The following is a 15,931-nucleotide window of genomic DNA, read 5'->3' on the forward strand; positions in this document are numbered from 1 at the left end:
TCAGTTCTAATTTTCTGAGGGCAAGAGTGGCATCCACTTCCTAAACCACATGCCTTTGGAAACTCTATGAACTTGGAGAAACAACAGTTGTTATATAAAGGCGTCAGGTCTTTTGTTCATAGAGTCACTATGAGTTGTGCTCAACCGGATGGCAGTCAACAAGAACAACAACAACAGATTCTAAGTAGTGGAATGGCTGGGTCATATAGAATGTCTATGTTCAACTTTTTGAGGAAACACCAAGAAAAAGACTAGTAGCACACCAAGAAAAGACATGGAAAGACTTCACAGAGGAAGGTACTTGGATGGCCAACCAACACATGAAGAAAGGATCAAAATCTCTGGCAATAAGAGATGCAGATCAAAACCACAATGAGATACCATTTCACCCCAGTAGCAGTGGTGAAGTTTAACAGGACAGCAAGCAATAAATGTCGGAGGTGGCGAGCTTTGGTGGCCTAGTGGCAGGAAACTGCACTGCAATCCCAAAGGTGCGTGGTTCAAATCCACCAGATGCTCTGCTGAAGAAGGAGGAACAATCGCCTCCTGTACCAGTCAGATCCAATTTGATGGTACACACACACACACACACACACACACACACAGAAAATTAAAAAAAAATTAAATGTTGGAGATGATGCGGTGAGATAGGAACTCTTCTACACTGTTGGTGGGATTGTAAAATGGTGCAGCCACTCTAGAAGGCACTTTGGCACTTCCTCAAAAAGTCATTTTCATGAAGAATTTTTATTGATTTGCTTAATTTTTGCTTCTCTAAATTCTGTGTTGCTGACATTGAAGGTGTCTGTTAAATGGGCCATGTAAGTGGACTATTAGTTCTTTTTATTAATAGCTGCTCTCTCCCAAATTCCCTAGGCAATTCAAGTCACCTCACGAAGATGGCTGAACCTGCAGGAATACCAGAGCAAGAAGCTGATGTCGGACAACGGAGTGAAGGTGCAGAGATTCTTTGTGGTAGACACTGCAGATGAGGCTCTCGAGGCAGCGAAGAAACTAAGTAAGCTCTTTAATAGCAGGTGAAATATGTGCTTCCAAGTTGGTCGAGCCACAGGTTGTGGTTTCTCAGTGGATATAAAACGTAACTAGTGGATTTTACCAAAAGTGAACAATACAGTCGAGACCTTTGAATTGGAAAATGCTGAAAAGCACAATGAGAAAATGATTGATTTTTTTAAAAAAATCATTTTTATTTTGATTTAAATACAGAGTTTGTATATATTGTGTGTCATTCATATACATCATATTTTACAATTTCCATCATTCACATTATTTTTCATACGATCATTCCCACACCTTGTGTTTTATAAAATCAATCATCATTGATCAGTATCCACTATTATTATTCTTTTATTTGAAATAGCAGCATATTGCTGCCTGGCCACCTTTCCAAGTCTTTTTAAGTCCTTTAAAGCTCGTTCCCTCCTCTGTGGTTCAGAGGCTGGAGGAACATGGCTGAAAGGTGAAGAGTGTCAGTGAGAAGAGAGCTCAGGCCAGAGACGGGCCATCCTTTTAGCATCTTGTTACATGGTGAGGTTTCCTCTGTGTGACTGGAGAACAGGACAAGCCTGTGTGTTTGGAAGTCAAATTGACTTGGGCGCAGTGTTTTGACCTTTGACTTCACCGCTCTTTACATTGCACAGGTGCTTTCTCATTTCTGCAGCTCAGTTTCTTTATCTGAGTTCAAGACCAAGTGTTCCTCTCCCAATGCAGCTGTAAGTCTTCAGTGGAAACTATACACATGTAAACTGCCTGCTACTTGGTGGACAGATTAGCAGTCTCCCCACGGATTGAGAAGTTGGGTTTTGGGTCCTGTTGTTAGGTCTTCAAGGTTTAAAGGCATAGTGTGTAATGAATGATCTGGTTGCTAACTGAAAGACTGACAGCTTGAACCCACGAGTCACTCTGCAGTAGAAGGACGAGGAGTCTCCTCCTGTAAAAAATTGCAGCCTCTGAAACCCCCTGGAGGGTCACATGAGTTAGAATCCATGGGACAATAGCCTTGAGTCTGTTTTCAGTAAGCATTGCTCTGTGATTGACACGTGGATGTTTGTCAGGGGAGATTAGCCTGTCTAGGGTGAGGGATAGTAAATGAGCTACTTATATGTTTTTTAAATTTTCTGACCGTCACATTAGGAAAAGTAGAAACAGATGCGTGAAATTGATTCTAACAACTGATTTTAATCATCCTTGTATTATGAAAACATCATCCTTTTTAAGCCTGTACTTAAAACAACCACAATAAAACAATGGGCTATTTAATTTTTTTTGTCTTAAGTCTTTGCAAATCTTTTTTGTATTTTGCATCTCCAGTACATCCAATTTGGACTAGCCACATTTCAAGTGTCTAATAGGCTTACAAGGCTTAGTGTTTAAGGAGTAGAGCTGCCAACGCATAGAGAAGTGATTGGAATCCACCAGCAGCTTCTTAGGAGAAGGGTGGACAGACAAGTCTCATCCCATGTGATTTAAAAGCCTCTAAATATCCTCTGAAGAGTCAGTAATGACTTGGTTCTGATTGATGATAAAGAGAGAGAGAAAGAAAGCGCCTGCCACTGGTGACCAGTCATATTGGGCAGATTAAATCTGGATCATGGAATGATGGGTATGCTTTGCCTTCAGATGGAGCAGAGTTTAGAGGAAGTGGTAAATGTCCAGTTGACGCAATGATGTTGACTCAGTTCTGACTCAGAGCGTCTCCGCATAACAGAGTAGAACTGCCCTCACAGGCTTCTAAGTCTTCTAATCCCTAGTGACACAAACTGGCATATCTTTCTTTCTCATAGAGCTGGGGGAATCCAGTCATTGCTCTTATTGTTAGCAGCGGAACACTTAATCCCCCGCACCACCAGGACTCCTCAAGATTAATATAGGCTCCCTGTTTCAACCTTACACTGTTTTTGTAGTGTAAATGCTTAGATGTTTCCACTAGTAGTTATTCTTTTATCTCTCTTTCACAGAGTGCTCCCAAGTGTCTGATTCTTTCTCTGTTTTGTCATCTGAAACATACATTTAGATTTCCATTCAGCAGATATTTATTAAATGCCAGCTTTATATTAGCAGTACGGATACAGCCATGGGAAACAGGGAGGCCTTTGCTTAGAAATTACATGCTAGAAAGAAGTAAATTTATGATTACTTTTTAGATGCTAAATGTAGACATTTTAAGAAATAAAAATTTGTTTATATGGTGGGAGGAAACAGTAAAATAAGACCTTTTACCTGGCTGAGAGAATCCCTCAGTGAGCTGAGGTCATAGACTCAGGATGGCTTACTACACTCCCCTTTTCACAAGATGCTCCTGTGGTTTAGGGATGGAGAAATGACAGCAAAGAAATGCAAAGTTCAAGCTGGTTTTTGATCTTCATTTTCCACATTAATAAATGCTGTGAAACACCAGTGTTCCAGGTGTGAGGGCCCATGGTAAGAGGATTCCAGAAGCAGCCTATTTCCCCCGTGGCAGAGCACAATAAATCACATGAGGTGATTTATCTTTCAGATTTTTCCATGGAGATTTAGATTTACGGAATTAATTGACTTCTTAGTCTTTTCTTTGTTTTTCATTAATTTACTCAGCCACCCCTTTGTGGTTGCTGTTGTGTACCTTGCTTGTAAGGTAGAATTTTAAAGGAATTAGGTGAATTGTATCTGCAGGGTTGTGGGGGATGGAGGAAAAAGAGTCAGCAAATAAAATGAAATTTAAAAGTTCAAACAGAAAAGAATTTGTTATTGAGTAGTTTTTAAAAAACTCAGGATAATTCCAATGAAAATAATGACTGTGTGTGTGTGTGTGTGTGTGTGTGTGTGTGTGTGTGTGTGTCTGCGTCTGCCTGTGCGTGTCTGAGATGCTCCTGTAGGTGCTTGGCTGCTGGAGCCTCTCTATCCTGCTTAGAGATAAAGGGGATTTTAGACAACTAACCCAGCCACCTCCCCTGATGAATGAATGAGTAATCCTCCCTTTATGCTGTGAGGAGAATGGGTTTCTTTGCGCAATAGATGATTTTTAACCAAGGGGAGACCTAATAGTATTGGAAAAGGGGATGATACCAAGTCTCCAACCATTCACAACCATTCACAGCCTCCCTGGAAGGTAGAGAAAAGGAACCGCCCTTAGACTTTAGGGTTCCTTAGACTGCAGAGTTTTCCAGGAGCAGACTGCCTTTTAGTTAGCAGCCAGTATTGAACCCATGTGCCTTGAAGGCTCCCATACCATGTCTAGTTAGTTACAAATGAAGTGAAGTGATAAACACCGAAGGCTGTCTGGAGAGCACAAAACCAAAACCATCTGAGAAAACTGTACCGTGTTTGTGTTCTTGTCACTGTAAGATTGACGAGAACCAAGAGCATCATTGGGATTTTACTAAAATAGATTTGAGTTAAGACTGAATTACACATACATCGTTCCTGAAAATGGGACTTTTTTTAACCTTATAATTACGATATCATAATGGGGAAAATTACATAGAAAGATAATGTGCCTGATTTGCAGAAAGTACACCATAATTTTTTTTCTGTCATCATTGTCAATGGTGTCTGATTCTAGAAGGCTCACTTTGTCACGATTAAATTCACAGGTAAATGAGACATGTAAGATAATCTGTACCCGGTCAGTCATGTGTTAGGAGAGTTCTTTATTTTAGTTAGAAAGGCTTGTAAACAATCAAGATACATTTGCTTAGCTTCTGCTTCATTCGTATTTGAATGTATTTTGAACTGAAGAGACATTTCATAAACTATTTTTAAAATAAATGTTGGTGATAGCCATCCCTCTGATTTCTGGAAGTTTCTTTTGTGGAAGATTCTACAGATTCGTTCCTTTGTGCCCTACCTCTCATTCCTGGGTGGCTGTTGGGTGGTCAGCTGCTTAAGGGTGCCCTTGATTACCCACATCTCATCCTCTTCTTGCTGTCACCTCTGGCCGTCCAGCTTCTAGACATGCTGCATTATTTCTTAGCCTCTCATATGTATCACAGTTGGTAAATTCTGTTGGTTTCAGTATGGAGTTGGAAATGAGGGAAACGGGCAAGATGAGGTTAAAAAACTGGTCAAGATTATACAGCTAATAATCAACAAAGATGGAATTTGAACCCAACTGTGTTAGATTTAATACCCTCCTCAAGCATTTTCCTCTTTGCTAACTTGGTGATGATATTCTTAGAAGATTTTTATGTCTGGGTCAGCATTTTTAAGATGGAAAATGCATATTAATAAAATTAGAAGATTGAATTAAGACTAGTCACGGCAGGTTCTAAGGCACAATTTATAGGAATGGGGTAATCTGCAGATATTTTCTTAATGATGCGTTTTGTTATATCTCTGGGCAGTAAAATGGCTTGCTTTATAGTTATGGGAAGCTTCTTAATTTGAACTTTTTTTAAAATGGATAATGCAACCTTTTATTTTTGAAACTCAGTACATAGTGATAAGATATTAAGTGTGATCATTTTCTTGCACAGAAAATGGATTATGTCTGATTGAGAATGTAAATTTAGTTTGGTTTTTAATATGTATATAATACTCATTTCTGCAAGCATTTGTATAAGTTACTGTTTATAATGAAGCTTTAAGAAAAGATCTCCTTTGCCTGCAGTTGTCTCTGGAGGCTTATGATGTACTTCTCCTCTTGAGAGATTGAGTTGATTTACACAATCAGCAGATATTTATGGAACCCCTAGTATGTATATGTGAGGGAGCTCTGGTGCCAGGTGGGTAAGGAATTGCGCTGCCAGCCCAGAGACAGGCAGTTTGAATCAACCGGCTACTGCATGGGGGAAAGATGGGCATTTCACTCCATTGTCACTTAAACCTCTGAAAACCGGCTGGAGGATCAGCTGTTAGTTCCTTGAAGGCACATGACAGCAACTAGGTGTCGGACTAATCTGTGTGCTGCCCTTTCAATTCTTTGAAAAGGTGAATGTGCTTCTTAAATAATTCAAAAGGTGAAATTTATCCAGGACCATTACCTTTTATGATTTTGGCATCTTCATAAAAATTTTTAAATGTTCTATTCATGTTGACATGAGAATCCCAACATTTGATTAAGCAGCAAGATTGTACTTCAAAAAAGTCACAGGTTTTGGTTTATATTTTTTCCCCAGAAAGAAAATTGAAATATGAATGGAGAAATTAATCTTCTCTGAGCTAATGACATACATCCTAAAATGAAGATAAGGAGGTTTTATTGAACTTGGCTGGCTTTGGATTGCTTTCAGCTACAACATGCTTCCATTCGTCAACATGATAACTTATTCCACTCATTTTATATAATCATATCCTAAAGCCTGATGAATTACTTACATCATTAAGGGATTGTATTTTATGTGAAAAAGAGAACTGCTGCCTGTTGAAAACTGATTGATGTCTACTATTAATCCTATTGGCAATTAAATATTTTGCAAGCCTCCTTGACTGTGGCTTTGTCATATCCCATTGTATGTAACATCTTACATAAAAACCCTGTACCTTTTGTGTTGGTATGGTGATCATTTAATGGCAGTCAAAGGTAACACTGACATCTGTTTAGTAAATCTCCATTCTACCAGCATTATTACCTGCCCAGTATTTTGAATCTGAAGTCAGTAATGCAAAGAAATAAGAGTTATGAACAAGTCAGTCCACGAACGACTGAAGACATGCCATCTTTCTGGGAACAACAGGGGTCTCCTCACCAGAGGGTAGGTCTATGGTATGGTTTGACTGTTTCTGGCTGCATATCCTGGGTCTGTTTCTCCAATCTTCTCTTTGGCTATGGGAGCCCAGATTTCTGTTGTTTATTAAGTTAGGTGACACCTAGTCAGTTGAACCTCCCCATAGCGTTTTTTTGGCTGTATTCTCTACAGAAGCAGAGCACAGATTTTGGCGAGGTGCTGGGTGGGCTTGAACCACTAACCTTTTTGTTACTCTGTGTGTGTGTGTGTGTGTGTGTAACTGTTTGTATTACCAAGCGACTCTTGCTTTTGAATGGTGGTGACATTAGGTGTTTTTGTAAACAAGCATGCCCGGGGCGGGGTGTGTGTGTGTGTGTGTGTGTGTGTGTGTGTGTGTGTGTATATGTGTGTGTTTGGGTTATTATGGGAGCACATTCTCCAGGCTTTTTTTTGGGGGAAGCTTCTGGGTGGGTTCACGTTGCCATTCATTGAGTTAGCATAGCGGCTAAGTGCTTATGCCACCAGGACTCCTTTTCTGTCATTTATTTCATAAAATGTCAGCTAGTTAATTTCTGTCACTTGTGCCTAAGACCCTGGACTCGTAAGCTAGAGACTGCTTAATAACAGGCCTGACAACACCATAAGTATTGTGCAAATATTGTCAATTTAGAAACATTTAACTGGTGTTTGTTTGCTGATGCCCTTCGGAGGAGCACCAGAATTGAACTATGCTGCTAACTCACAGGCCTCTGTTTCGAACCCCCTGGTGGTTCCAAGGGAGAAAGATGGGCAGAAGTACCGGTTAGCAAACCTGCTGGAGGGTTGGTCACCTATGAGTCAATTCTGATTTGATAACAGTGAGCTTAAGGATGAGGTAACTTCAATTATGAAGACCCCATTGAACATGTTCTAGCCCTTCATAATATTTCCTAAAGGAGATTCTCTTCCCTTTCAGCTCCTTTCTCTTCTTCTGAACCTGCAAATACAATTAGACTTTTCTGATTATCTTGAATTTTTCTGGGTTAAAATGGTGCTTTATGAATAGAAGCAGCAGGGGACCTAGAGTATGAAGGGTGAGGTCAGGCTAGGTTGTGGGTAGGCAGCGCAGGTTTTCTGGGAGTGCAGATGTTTTATTTTCCTTTCATGTTTCCTTAGAAACGAGTTACAATGAGACTTTGAAAGGAAATGTCTCAAATTGAATTTTGTCAGTATCAATAAGCAAAAATTAAATCTCGTTTTTTAACTAATGAAGAGATGGCCTTTGGGCCCTTGTCGTGTGCCTGGCACTGTGCTAAGCAGTCCTTACTGACACTGAAGGAGAAGCTTGTATTTTAGGGGCTGGTTCAGAATATCACCAGGCCTCCGTGAGACTACCACTGTGTATCCATAGTAACCTTCCTGGCTTCTCAATGTGTCTTTAGTGGACTGACTTTTTAATTTGTTTTTGAAAGCTCCCTTTTTGTCAGTGATCAAGTCAGTTGTATTTGCATGTTTGTAATTTCCCAGCACTTTCTTCTAAATATTTTGTTCTGAGGGTCTTTGACTTGGCCCAGTGTGTCCTTGGAAGTTTAGAATGTTCATAGGTGGCCTTCCAGGATGGTAAATCCATTAAAAAGTCATTTATTCAGGTAAATGGCATGAAAGTTAGCATCTTATTGCCCCTAAGTCTGGCTCTTTTAAAAGAAACCTTGAATGTGATCAATCTTTTATGATTATCAGAGGAGTATATTTATCATTTCCCTTTTTGCAAATACAATAAAGCACAAAGAAGTAAGAACTTCCTCCATTTCTATCACCAAGAGATAACTTGTGTTAATAATAACATTTTAAAAAAAAAGGTGGGTGACTTTTAATCCGTGGCCCTTGGGTCTGTCTTTCATTGTTTCTGTTCAGACAATCCTTTAGGTCATATAGCCCTGGTGTACAAGTTGCCGTACCTGGTCACTTTTGGTTGCTGTGAAGCTGAACACTGTGACACTGATGTGTCAAATGCGTTAATGGTTGACTACCCATGGACAGAGAGTGGGGTGGAGCTCTCTGATTAAAACAAGCTTGGAAGGAGGAGTGGCATCCACTTCCGAAATAGCTTGCCTCCAGAAACCCTGTGAACCTGGAGAGAGGATGAAAGGCACCCAAGCGTCGAGGACTCTCCTTCATAGGGTCTCTATGAGTCGCCTGCGACTTGACGGCACTTAACGACAATAACAACAATAATAACGTTTCCCCCTGTATACTCATATTTTAATTTATTTGCAGTATTTCACTTAGTCTTGCATAAATATGGATGAGAATATATTTATTTACACATTTATGAAAAAAATACCCTACATTTAAAGTGTAATTGTTTTATGACCATTCCCCAGCTACTATATCTTCCCATAAATTTTTTAAATTTTTATTAATTTTAATGAATATTTACAGAGATTTTGGATTTCCATTCATTCATTGTCGCACTATTTTCTCTATCCCCCCAGTTCATTCCTCTTTTTTCCCCCCCTTGAAAGTCTGTTTTAATCATCCCATTGCCACAGTGCTTGTCTAAGACAGTTCTGATTAATCTCCTTTGTCAGTGTGTATTTGCCATTCCCTATCATTCCTCCTTGAGAGAGACTTCACCCTGATTCATAAGGAAAAGGGGATGGCGTATTCTCTTAGCTACTTCCTGCTGAAAAGGGACGTAGATTTCAGGGTGAAGATCTTCTCTCACTACTCTAAAGGGCCCCTTTGGCAATAGGAAACACATAGACTATTGTGGAGATTGATTTCGGAATTTAGATGCACTGTTATCAGTTGTGCTTAGCCGTACATGTTCCTATCCTTGAAGATGTATCATGGAACTGTGGCAGCCTAGAAGACACAAATTTAACTAACAATTTAAAAGTACATGAGTCAAAAATTAAAAGCAATAATATTCCAAGTAGACGTTCTAACAGTGGCACAAATCAAGTTACAGAGGGAATGAATTCTTAAAATAAAAGGCTTATTGATTAGTACTTTGTCTATTATAGTATAAAGGTTAGGAACCACAAGATGTAGAGGCTCAGCTATGTCATTTACTGTTCTTAAGTCCTGGACCAAATATGAATTAGATCTTGCCCCACCCCACCTTCGCATATTCGTAAGGAGCTCTCTCAAAGGCACTTGGTTCAAATCCTCTAGCTGCTCTTCTTGAGAAGGGCAAACATTCTCCTACTGTGTGATTTCATATCTCTGAAACCCTGGAGGGTCAGCTATGAGTCAGTTCCGACTTGATTGCATAAAGCATCAACATATTGTTGCTATACATACTATATACTTGCAGTAATATGTAAGCAGTGGCTTACTATAGTGGAGTCTGTGAAGAATGGAGCTTAAGGATCTGCCATATTTTCCCAAATCGGGCAGAAACCTTTGGCAGAGGACAGTCTTACCACTTTGCTGTCATTCTGCTACTGGACAGTACTTGAGTTTTTGTTCTGTCACACATCTCTGTGTTATACAAGCCGCAACTTTGGCATCGTTTATTAAATATGAGGGGGGGGCATTTTCCTATTTGCAGACAATGTTCAAGGTAATGTTCTTGCTCCTCCTCCAAGTGGTAAATCAGACACCCAGATCAGTGGCATCATTTTGTGTAGCAGTCTGCATCCTATCTCCTTGTGATTACCTGGGAATAGTTCCCATTGCACCCTCTCATAGAGAAGAACACGGATTGCAAATGGCTATTTGCATGGACTCCATCACCTTAGCTTACTGTCTATGCTGTATGATCCATAAATGTTTCCTTTAGTAGTCAAGGGTAAGCCAGCCCAAATGAACCTGAACTAATTTAAACCAGTTGTTAATGACATGTTGATACTTTAGATGAGCTTTAGAAAAGATAGGAACACTTCTCAACCCTGCCCTGGACCTAAGGAAAAGTGAGAGTTCTGTACATTTCCACTTCTGGGATACAAACACAGAAGATTAATTAGACTGGCCCTTTAAATGAAATTTTTACATACTCATCCCTCCCATCCTACCTCCACCCCACAGCTTATGCAGGTAATACCTCCAAACTATCTTATAAAGCCTTGACCTCCCTGACCGCTAAAGGGTGAACAGCCTTGTTTGGACTATCCCAGACTGATGCTTTCCTTCCCTTTTACTTTTCCAAATACACCATCTATTTCTGGTCACTCTCGACAGACATGTAGAACCTGGAGATTCCCACTGGCATTATCAGGTGGTCACAGTGAATGGCAAAGGAGGAAGAAAATAGTCTCAGTGTGTACAGAGGGAGCTCAGGGTATGTAGGTCATAGAGAGTTGTGCTTCTGAGAGAGGAGAGAAAGCAAATGAGAGAGAGCAAGCAGGAGAGAGAAAGAGATAGAGAGCAAGAAAAGAAAGAGAGAGAGACAGAGAGAGAGAGAGAGAAATAGAGGGAGAGAGCGAAAACGAGAGAGAGTACGAGAGAGAGAGAGATAGTGCGAGCGAGCGCGAGCAAGAAGGAGGGAGAGTGAATCAGACACTTTGAGTAAATCCCAAAACGGTAACATTCATAAGAGGCAAACTGGGATCAAGAGTAGAATTGCTAGTCCAACGTATAAAGAGACTGCCAGATACAACAAGAAATGCACAATCTGAAATTGATACATGGGACCTTCTAAATATTAAATCCATGCGTGCATCTAAAACTTTTTCCAGCAGGGTGAAAAGAAAACCTACAGACTGGAAACAAACATTTGGTAATACCATCTCAGAAAAAAGTCTTAAAACAAAAGTTTACAGAATACTCCAGGGCCTCCACAAGATAAAGAATGATAACCCAATTACAAAATGTGCAAAAAACATGGAAAAAATTTTCACAGAGGAAGAGAATTGAATGGCAAACACACACATGAAGAAATGCTCCAAATCACTGGCAATAAAAGAGATGCAAATCGAAACCATAATGAGGTACCATCTCACTCCAGTAACAGTGGCAAAGTTTAACAGGGCAGCACATAATAAATGTTGGACAGGATGTAGTGAGAAAGGAACTCTTATGTTTTTGGTGGGATAGTGAAATGGTACAACCATTCTGGAAGGTAGTTCGGTGCTTCCTCAAAAAGCTGAACATAGAAATTCTGTATGATCCAGTAATTCCACTACTTGGAATTTGTTGTTGTTGTTGTTAGGCGCAGTCGACTCATGGTGCCCCATGAACGAAAGACCTGGGCACTGTTCATAGAGTTTCCAGAAGGCAAGCCATTTCAGAAGTGGATGCCACTCCTGCTTCCAAGCATGTTTTAATTGGGAAGCTCCACTAAACACTATCCACCATGGGTAACCATTATCACATTTGGCACATCAGTATCACAGTGTTTAGCATTACAGCAACCACGAGTTACCTCTGTACAGCAATGCACAGACCAGTGCTATACCACCTAGACGAATGTTTGACCAAAAACCAATTTGAACCAGGCCTGAGGGCTGCAGATTAAAATCACCCACCTTGGGCGTGGTAGCATAACTTTCTGTCCACTAGGCCAATGTAGCTCTATGTTGTCATTGTTATTGTTGTTAGGTGCCATCGAGTTGTAGACAACTCATAGCAACTCTGAATGAAAGACCTGAGCACTGTTCATAGAGTTTCTGGAGGCAAGCAATTTCAGAAGTGGATGCCACTCCTGAGAATTGAGGAACAGACTGAGGTTTGTATACCAGTGTTCACAGCAGCATTATTCACCATCACAAGAACATAGAAACACCCCAAATGTCCAACCACAAACAATGGATTGAGAAATTATGGTACATTCACACATTGGAATACTATGCAGCATGCAATAGCAATGATTTTGTAAATTATTTCCTACCTTGAGAGGGACTGAAGAGCATTATGCTGAATGATAACTCAGTCTCACAAAGATAAATACTGTATAAAACCATTATTGAAGAATGAGTATAAGAATCCAAGAATGGTGGGAGAGGGTGGAAGCAGAGGGATGAGGATGTGCAGGGGGAGGAGGGATTAATCATAGTTATACAATTTGATGGTTGAGGGGGTGAGGGAAATGGCAAGAATTTGTTCTTGAAAACAATGTATCCAAATTTTATAAATAAACTAGTAGAAAATTAAAAAAAGTTGCTATCAACAGCATTAAGAAGCAGGGAAATATATGAAAGTCAATTAAAAAAGAAAAAGGAGAGAGCCAGAGAGAGTGAGTGGGGGTGCGGGGGGTTGCGGGGAGGAGAGAGTGTAAGAGAAAGAGAGCAAGAAGAGGAGAGAGGAGCATGCGTGAGAGAGTGAGTGAGCAAAAGAGAACAAGAGTGAGTGAGCTTATGAGGAAGAGGGAAGTAGTCTCTGCTGTAGATGGCGATTGAGAATCTTGGAAAAATTTGTTTCCATGCATCCTGGCTTGGAAAATACGGGCTTTGCAGTCAGAACGGAGCTCTCAGCTCAGCTCTGTTTTGACTGATTCCACTGAGCCACAATTTATTTGACTGTGAAATTGGGGATCATAATACATACATCAAGGAATGATCCAGATTAAAGAGACAAACAGAATACATGCCCACATACCTCTTAGAAGCTTTCTTTCCTCTTTTTTTTTAGCTGAACTGAGAACATGTTTCTAGCTATCATAAAAGGAATATAATAACTGCTATTAAAAACATCAACAGCAGATAAAAAATGAAACTGTTCAAACTCTTGAAGTAACACCCAGGCGCTAAACTATTTTTGGTATACAGCTCCTTAGATGATTTGGTAATGAATATATTATTACTTGTATCCTGGTGCTTGATATTTTCTAGGGAGATGGCAAGATATAAAATTGAAAGTTGCATAATTTTGAAGGAAAATGAAAACTATTCTTCCTTTGAGCTGCCACAGAATAAATATTACCTGAGGAATTATGCTTTTAAGATACTACGCTGTTCCCTAAGGTGGTTGTTACAGAAGTAGACAATGTTTAACAGATGTTCAGAAATAAGGCTTGAGTTTTCTGGGTTACCTTAAAACACACACACACACACACACACACACACACTTCACAAAAGAAAGAAATAAGGAAATGAATTGAGAGTTTGAAAAAATGCAGGGCTTGACCTACCTTAGAATGAAATCTAGATAAGTACACAGCTACCTGAGTTCTGTGGAAGTTTTTACGTTTTTTTATGGTTTTCTTGTATTCAACCTTAAGCAATCCAAGGAATTTTAAAAACTTGTCTTTCTCTCAAGTTAAATGTGTCACAAATATTAGAATTTATTTTTATCTTCAGGCTTTTATATGAGTGAATGTACTCATCACTTTAATACAGGGAAAGGAAGCAGATGGGATGTAGATAACAGGGGAGAAATAATAGCACTTGAAAGCATTGGATATGCAAAAATCAGATTTCTAGGAGTGTTCACGTGCTGGGTGTAGCACTGAACAACACTTTACATGAGTATACATTTTCTTTATAAATAATCTGTACATCAGTTTCATAAACATAAGAAAATTGAGATCCCTTTCTGACTCTCCTCTTACTCTAAATTCTGTATTAGTCTTTTTCCATTCCTAGATGTAGATTAAACCTATTGTAACACACACACACACACACACACACACACAGCCATATGCACATTGCACAGCCTCGGGCTCTTCCCTGCGTTGCGTCTGGACTGTGTGTCTTTCTCAGTGTGTCACAGTGGTTTCCTTCCTGCCTCTGTCTGTGTTCTTCTCCCCATGTGGTACTTCTTACCCAGTGGAGGTCACTCTGAAATTGGCCTTGGATTCAGTTCTTACATCCACCATGTTAGCATTGTGACACCGAACAAGTCAGCCAACCTTCAGAATCCTGGGAATTTCTAGAGCAACTGGGTGATGCAAATATGTTTAATATGTGTAAATGCTAACCAGAATTTTGGAGGGCCAGGTTCAGGTACAGGTACCTTGGAAGACAGGCCTCGTGTTGGACTTCTTAGATATCAGACGTTAAAATCTGCTTGGGTCTATCACTGCACCAGTGAAATCTAAGAAGTAGATAATGATGATGTTACATGCCATAGAGTCAGAACTGACATAGAGCTGACCCTCCACCAGGTTTTCAGAGGCTGTAAATTGCACAGGAGGAGATTACCCATCTTTCTTCCACACAACAGTTGACAGATTTGAACTCTTCTCTTTGGGTGGCACAGCTCCTTCCCCGCTAGTCCAACAGAGCTGCCTGCAGAAAAAGGTAATAGGCCGACATTAAGCTGGGTGTCATGAGAGGTCATACCCAGTAAGGGGATTGCCCACACGGAATCACTAAAAACACGGAGATGTATTGAAGGAGTCACGAAAATAAAATTGCAGGGAAGAAGCGGAAACAGTGCTATTTAAACCTTCACTTTAATTACAACAAAAGATGCAGAAAACAAACAAGCAAACAAACAAAAAAGAAGTTAGGAGAAGGAAAACAAACCAGAAACAAAGACTTAGGGAGCACTGAGGACAGTTCCACTGAAAGCCACAGAGAATCACCATGAGTTGTGGCTGTAACAGACTCCGCAGCCGCAAGGATGACAGGAGGTCATGCATGTGTGTGCCCTATGGTCTGTAGGGGTGAGGGGGTGCCTGTCCGCATCGTCATTATTCTTACCCCGCATCTGTCATGGCCCAGCTCACACATTCTACTGTGGAGTGATCCTTCTAGGAGGAGCCTCACTGGAGTGGTTAGTAAGAAGGTGGGTGGGGTTTGGAGTTGGGTTCATCCGTTTAAAGCCTAGATTCATCCCTTACTGGCTGTTTTCTTCATTTATACATTAGAGGATGTCACTAGTCCTGATCTGCAGGCTGTGTCTGACTCGTATTAGTAAACGCTGTCATTGTATTGCATAGTTTCTGTTGTTACTGGAAGAGCTGCACCCCACCTCTCAGCATCCGCAGGATCGGGGGAGAGCTGTCGCTCAACCTATCTTATCTTTATTACAGGAAGAAGCAGTACCTTTATGACATAGTTTTGTACCACTTCCAAGAGTTTCATATGAGAAAATATTTTATGTCTTCCCATAAACTAGAACAAACGGTTTCATGATTCCTGTAACTTTCAAAGAGTTCATAACTGACTGTAAACATAAGTGACCATCCCTGTTGGTTTGCCTGGGACAGTCTTAGTTACATCTGTTGTTCCAGAATTATTATTATGTAATTGAAGTCCTTGTATGCGTATAGCTATTATCCTGTCACTGACAATATTGTACTTCAAGATGGATCTAGCAATGACTTATTTAACTATGAAAGCAACTCCATTTTTCCTCACCTTTTCATCTCCAGAGTAATATATCATATGGTCATC

At 40.1% G+C, this 15,931-nt stretch overlaps 1 protein-coding gene across 1 annotated transcript in view; it reads left to right on the forward strand.

Annotated features, from left to right (window-relative positions):
* The first annotated feature begins 852 nt into the window (after window positions 1–852).
* The window catches only part of SUCLG2 (succinate-CoA ligase, GDP-forming, beta subunit), a 300,527-nt gene continuing 285,448 nt past the window's right edge, over window positions 853–15,931 (forward strand). The window contains exon 1 of the mRNA XM_006895952.1: window positions 853–1,018. Within this exon, the coding sequence (XP_006896014.1) occupies window positions 937–1,018 (82 nt within the window). The 5' untranslated portion in view covers window positions 853–936. The remainder of the gene's footprint in view (window positions 1,019–15,931) is intronic.

The sequence above is a fragment of the Elephantulus edwardii genome, unplaced genomic scaffold, assembly GCF_000299155.1.
Source record: "Elephantulus edwardii isolate Elephantulus edwardi_28Jun2011 unplaced genomic scaffold, EleEdw1.0 scaffold00177, whole genome shotgun sequence".
NCBI lineage: Eukaryota > Metazoa > Chordata > Mammalia > Macroscelidea > Macroscelididae > Elephantulus > Elephantulus edwardii.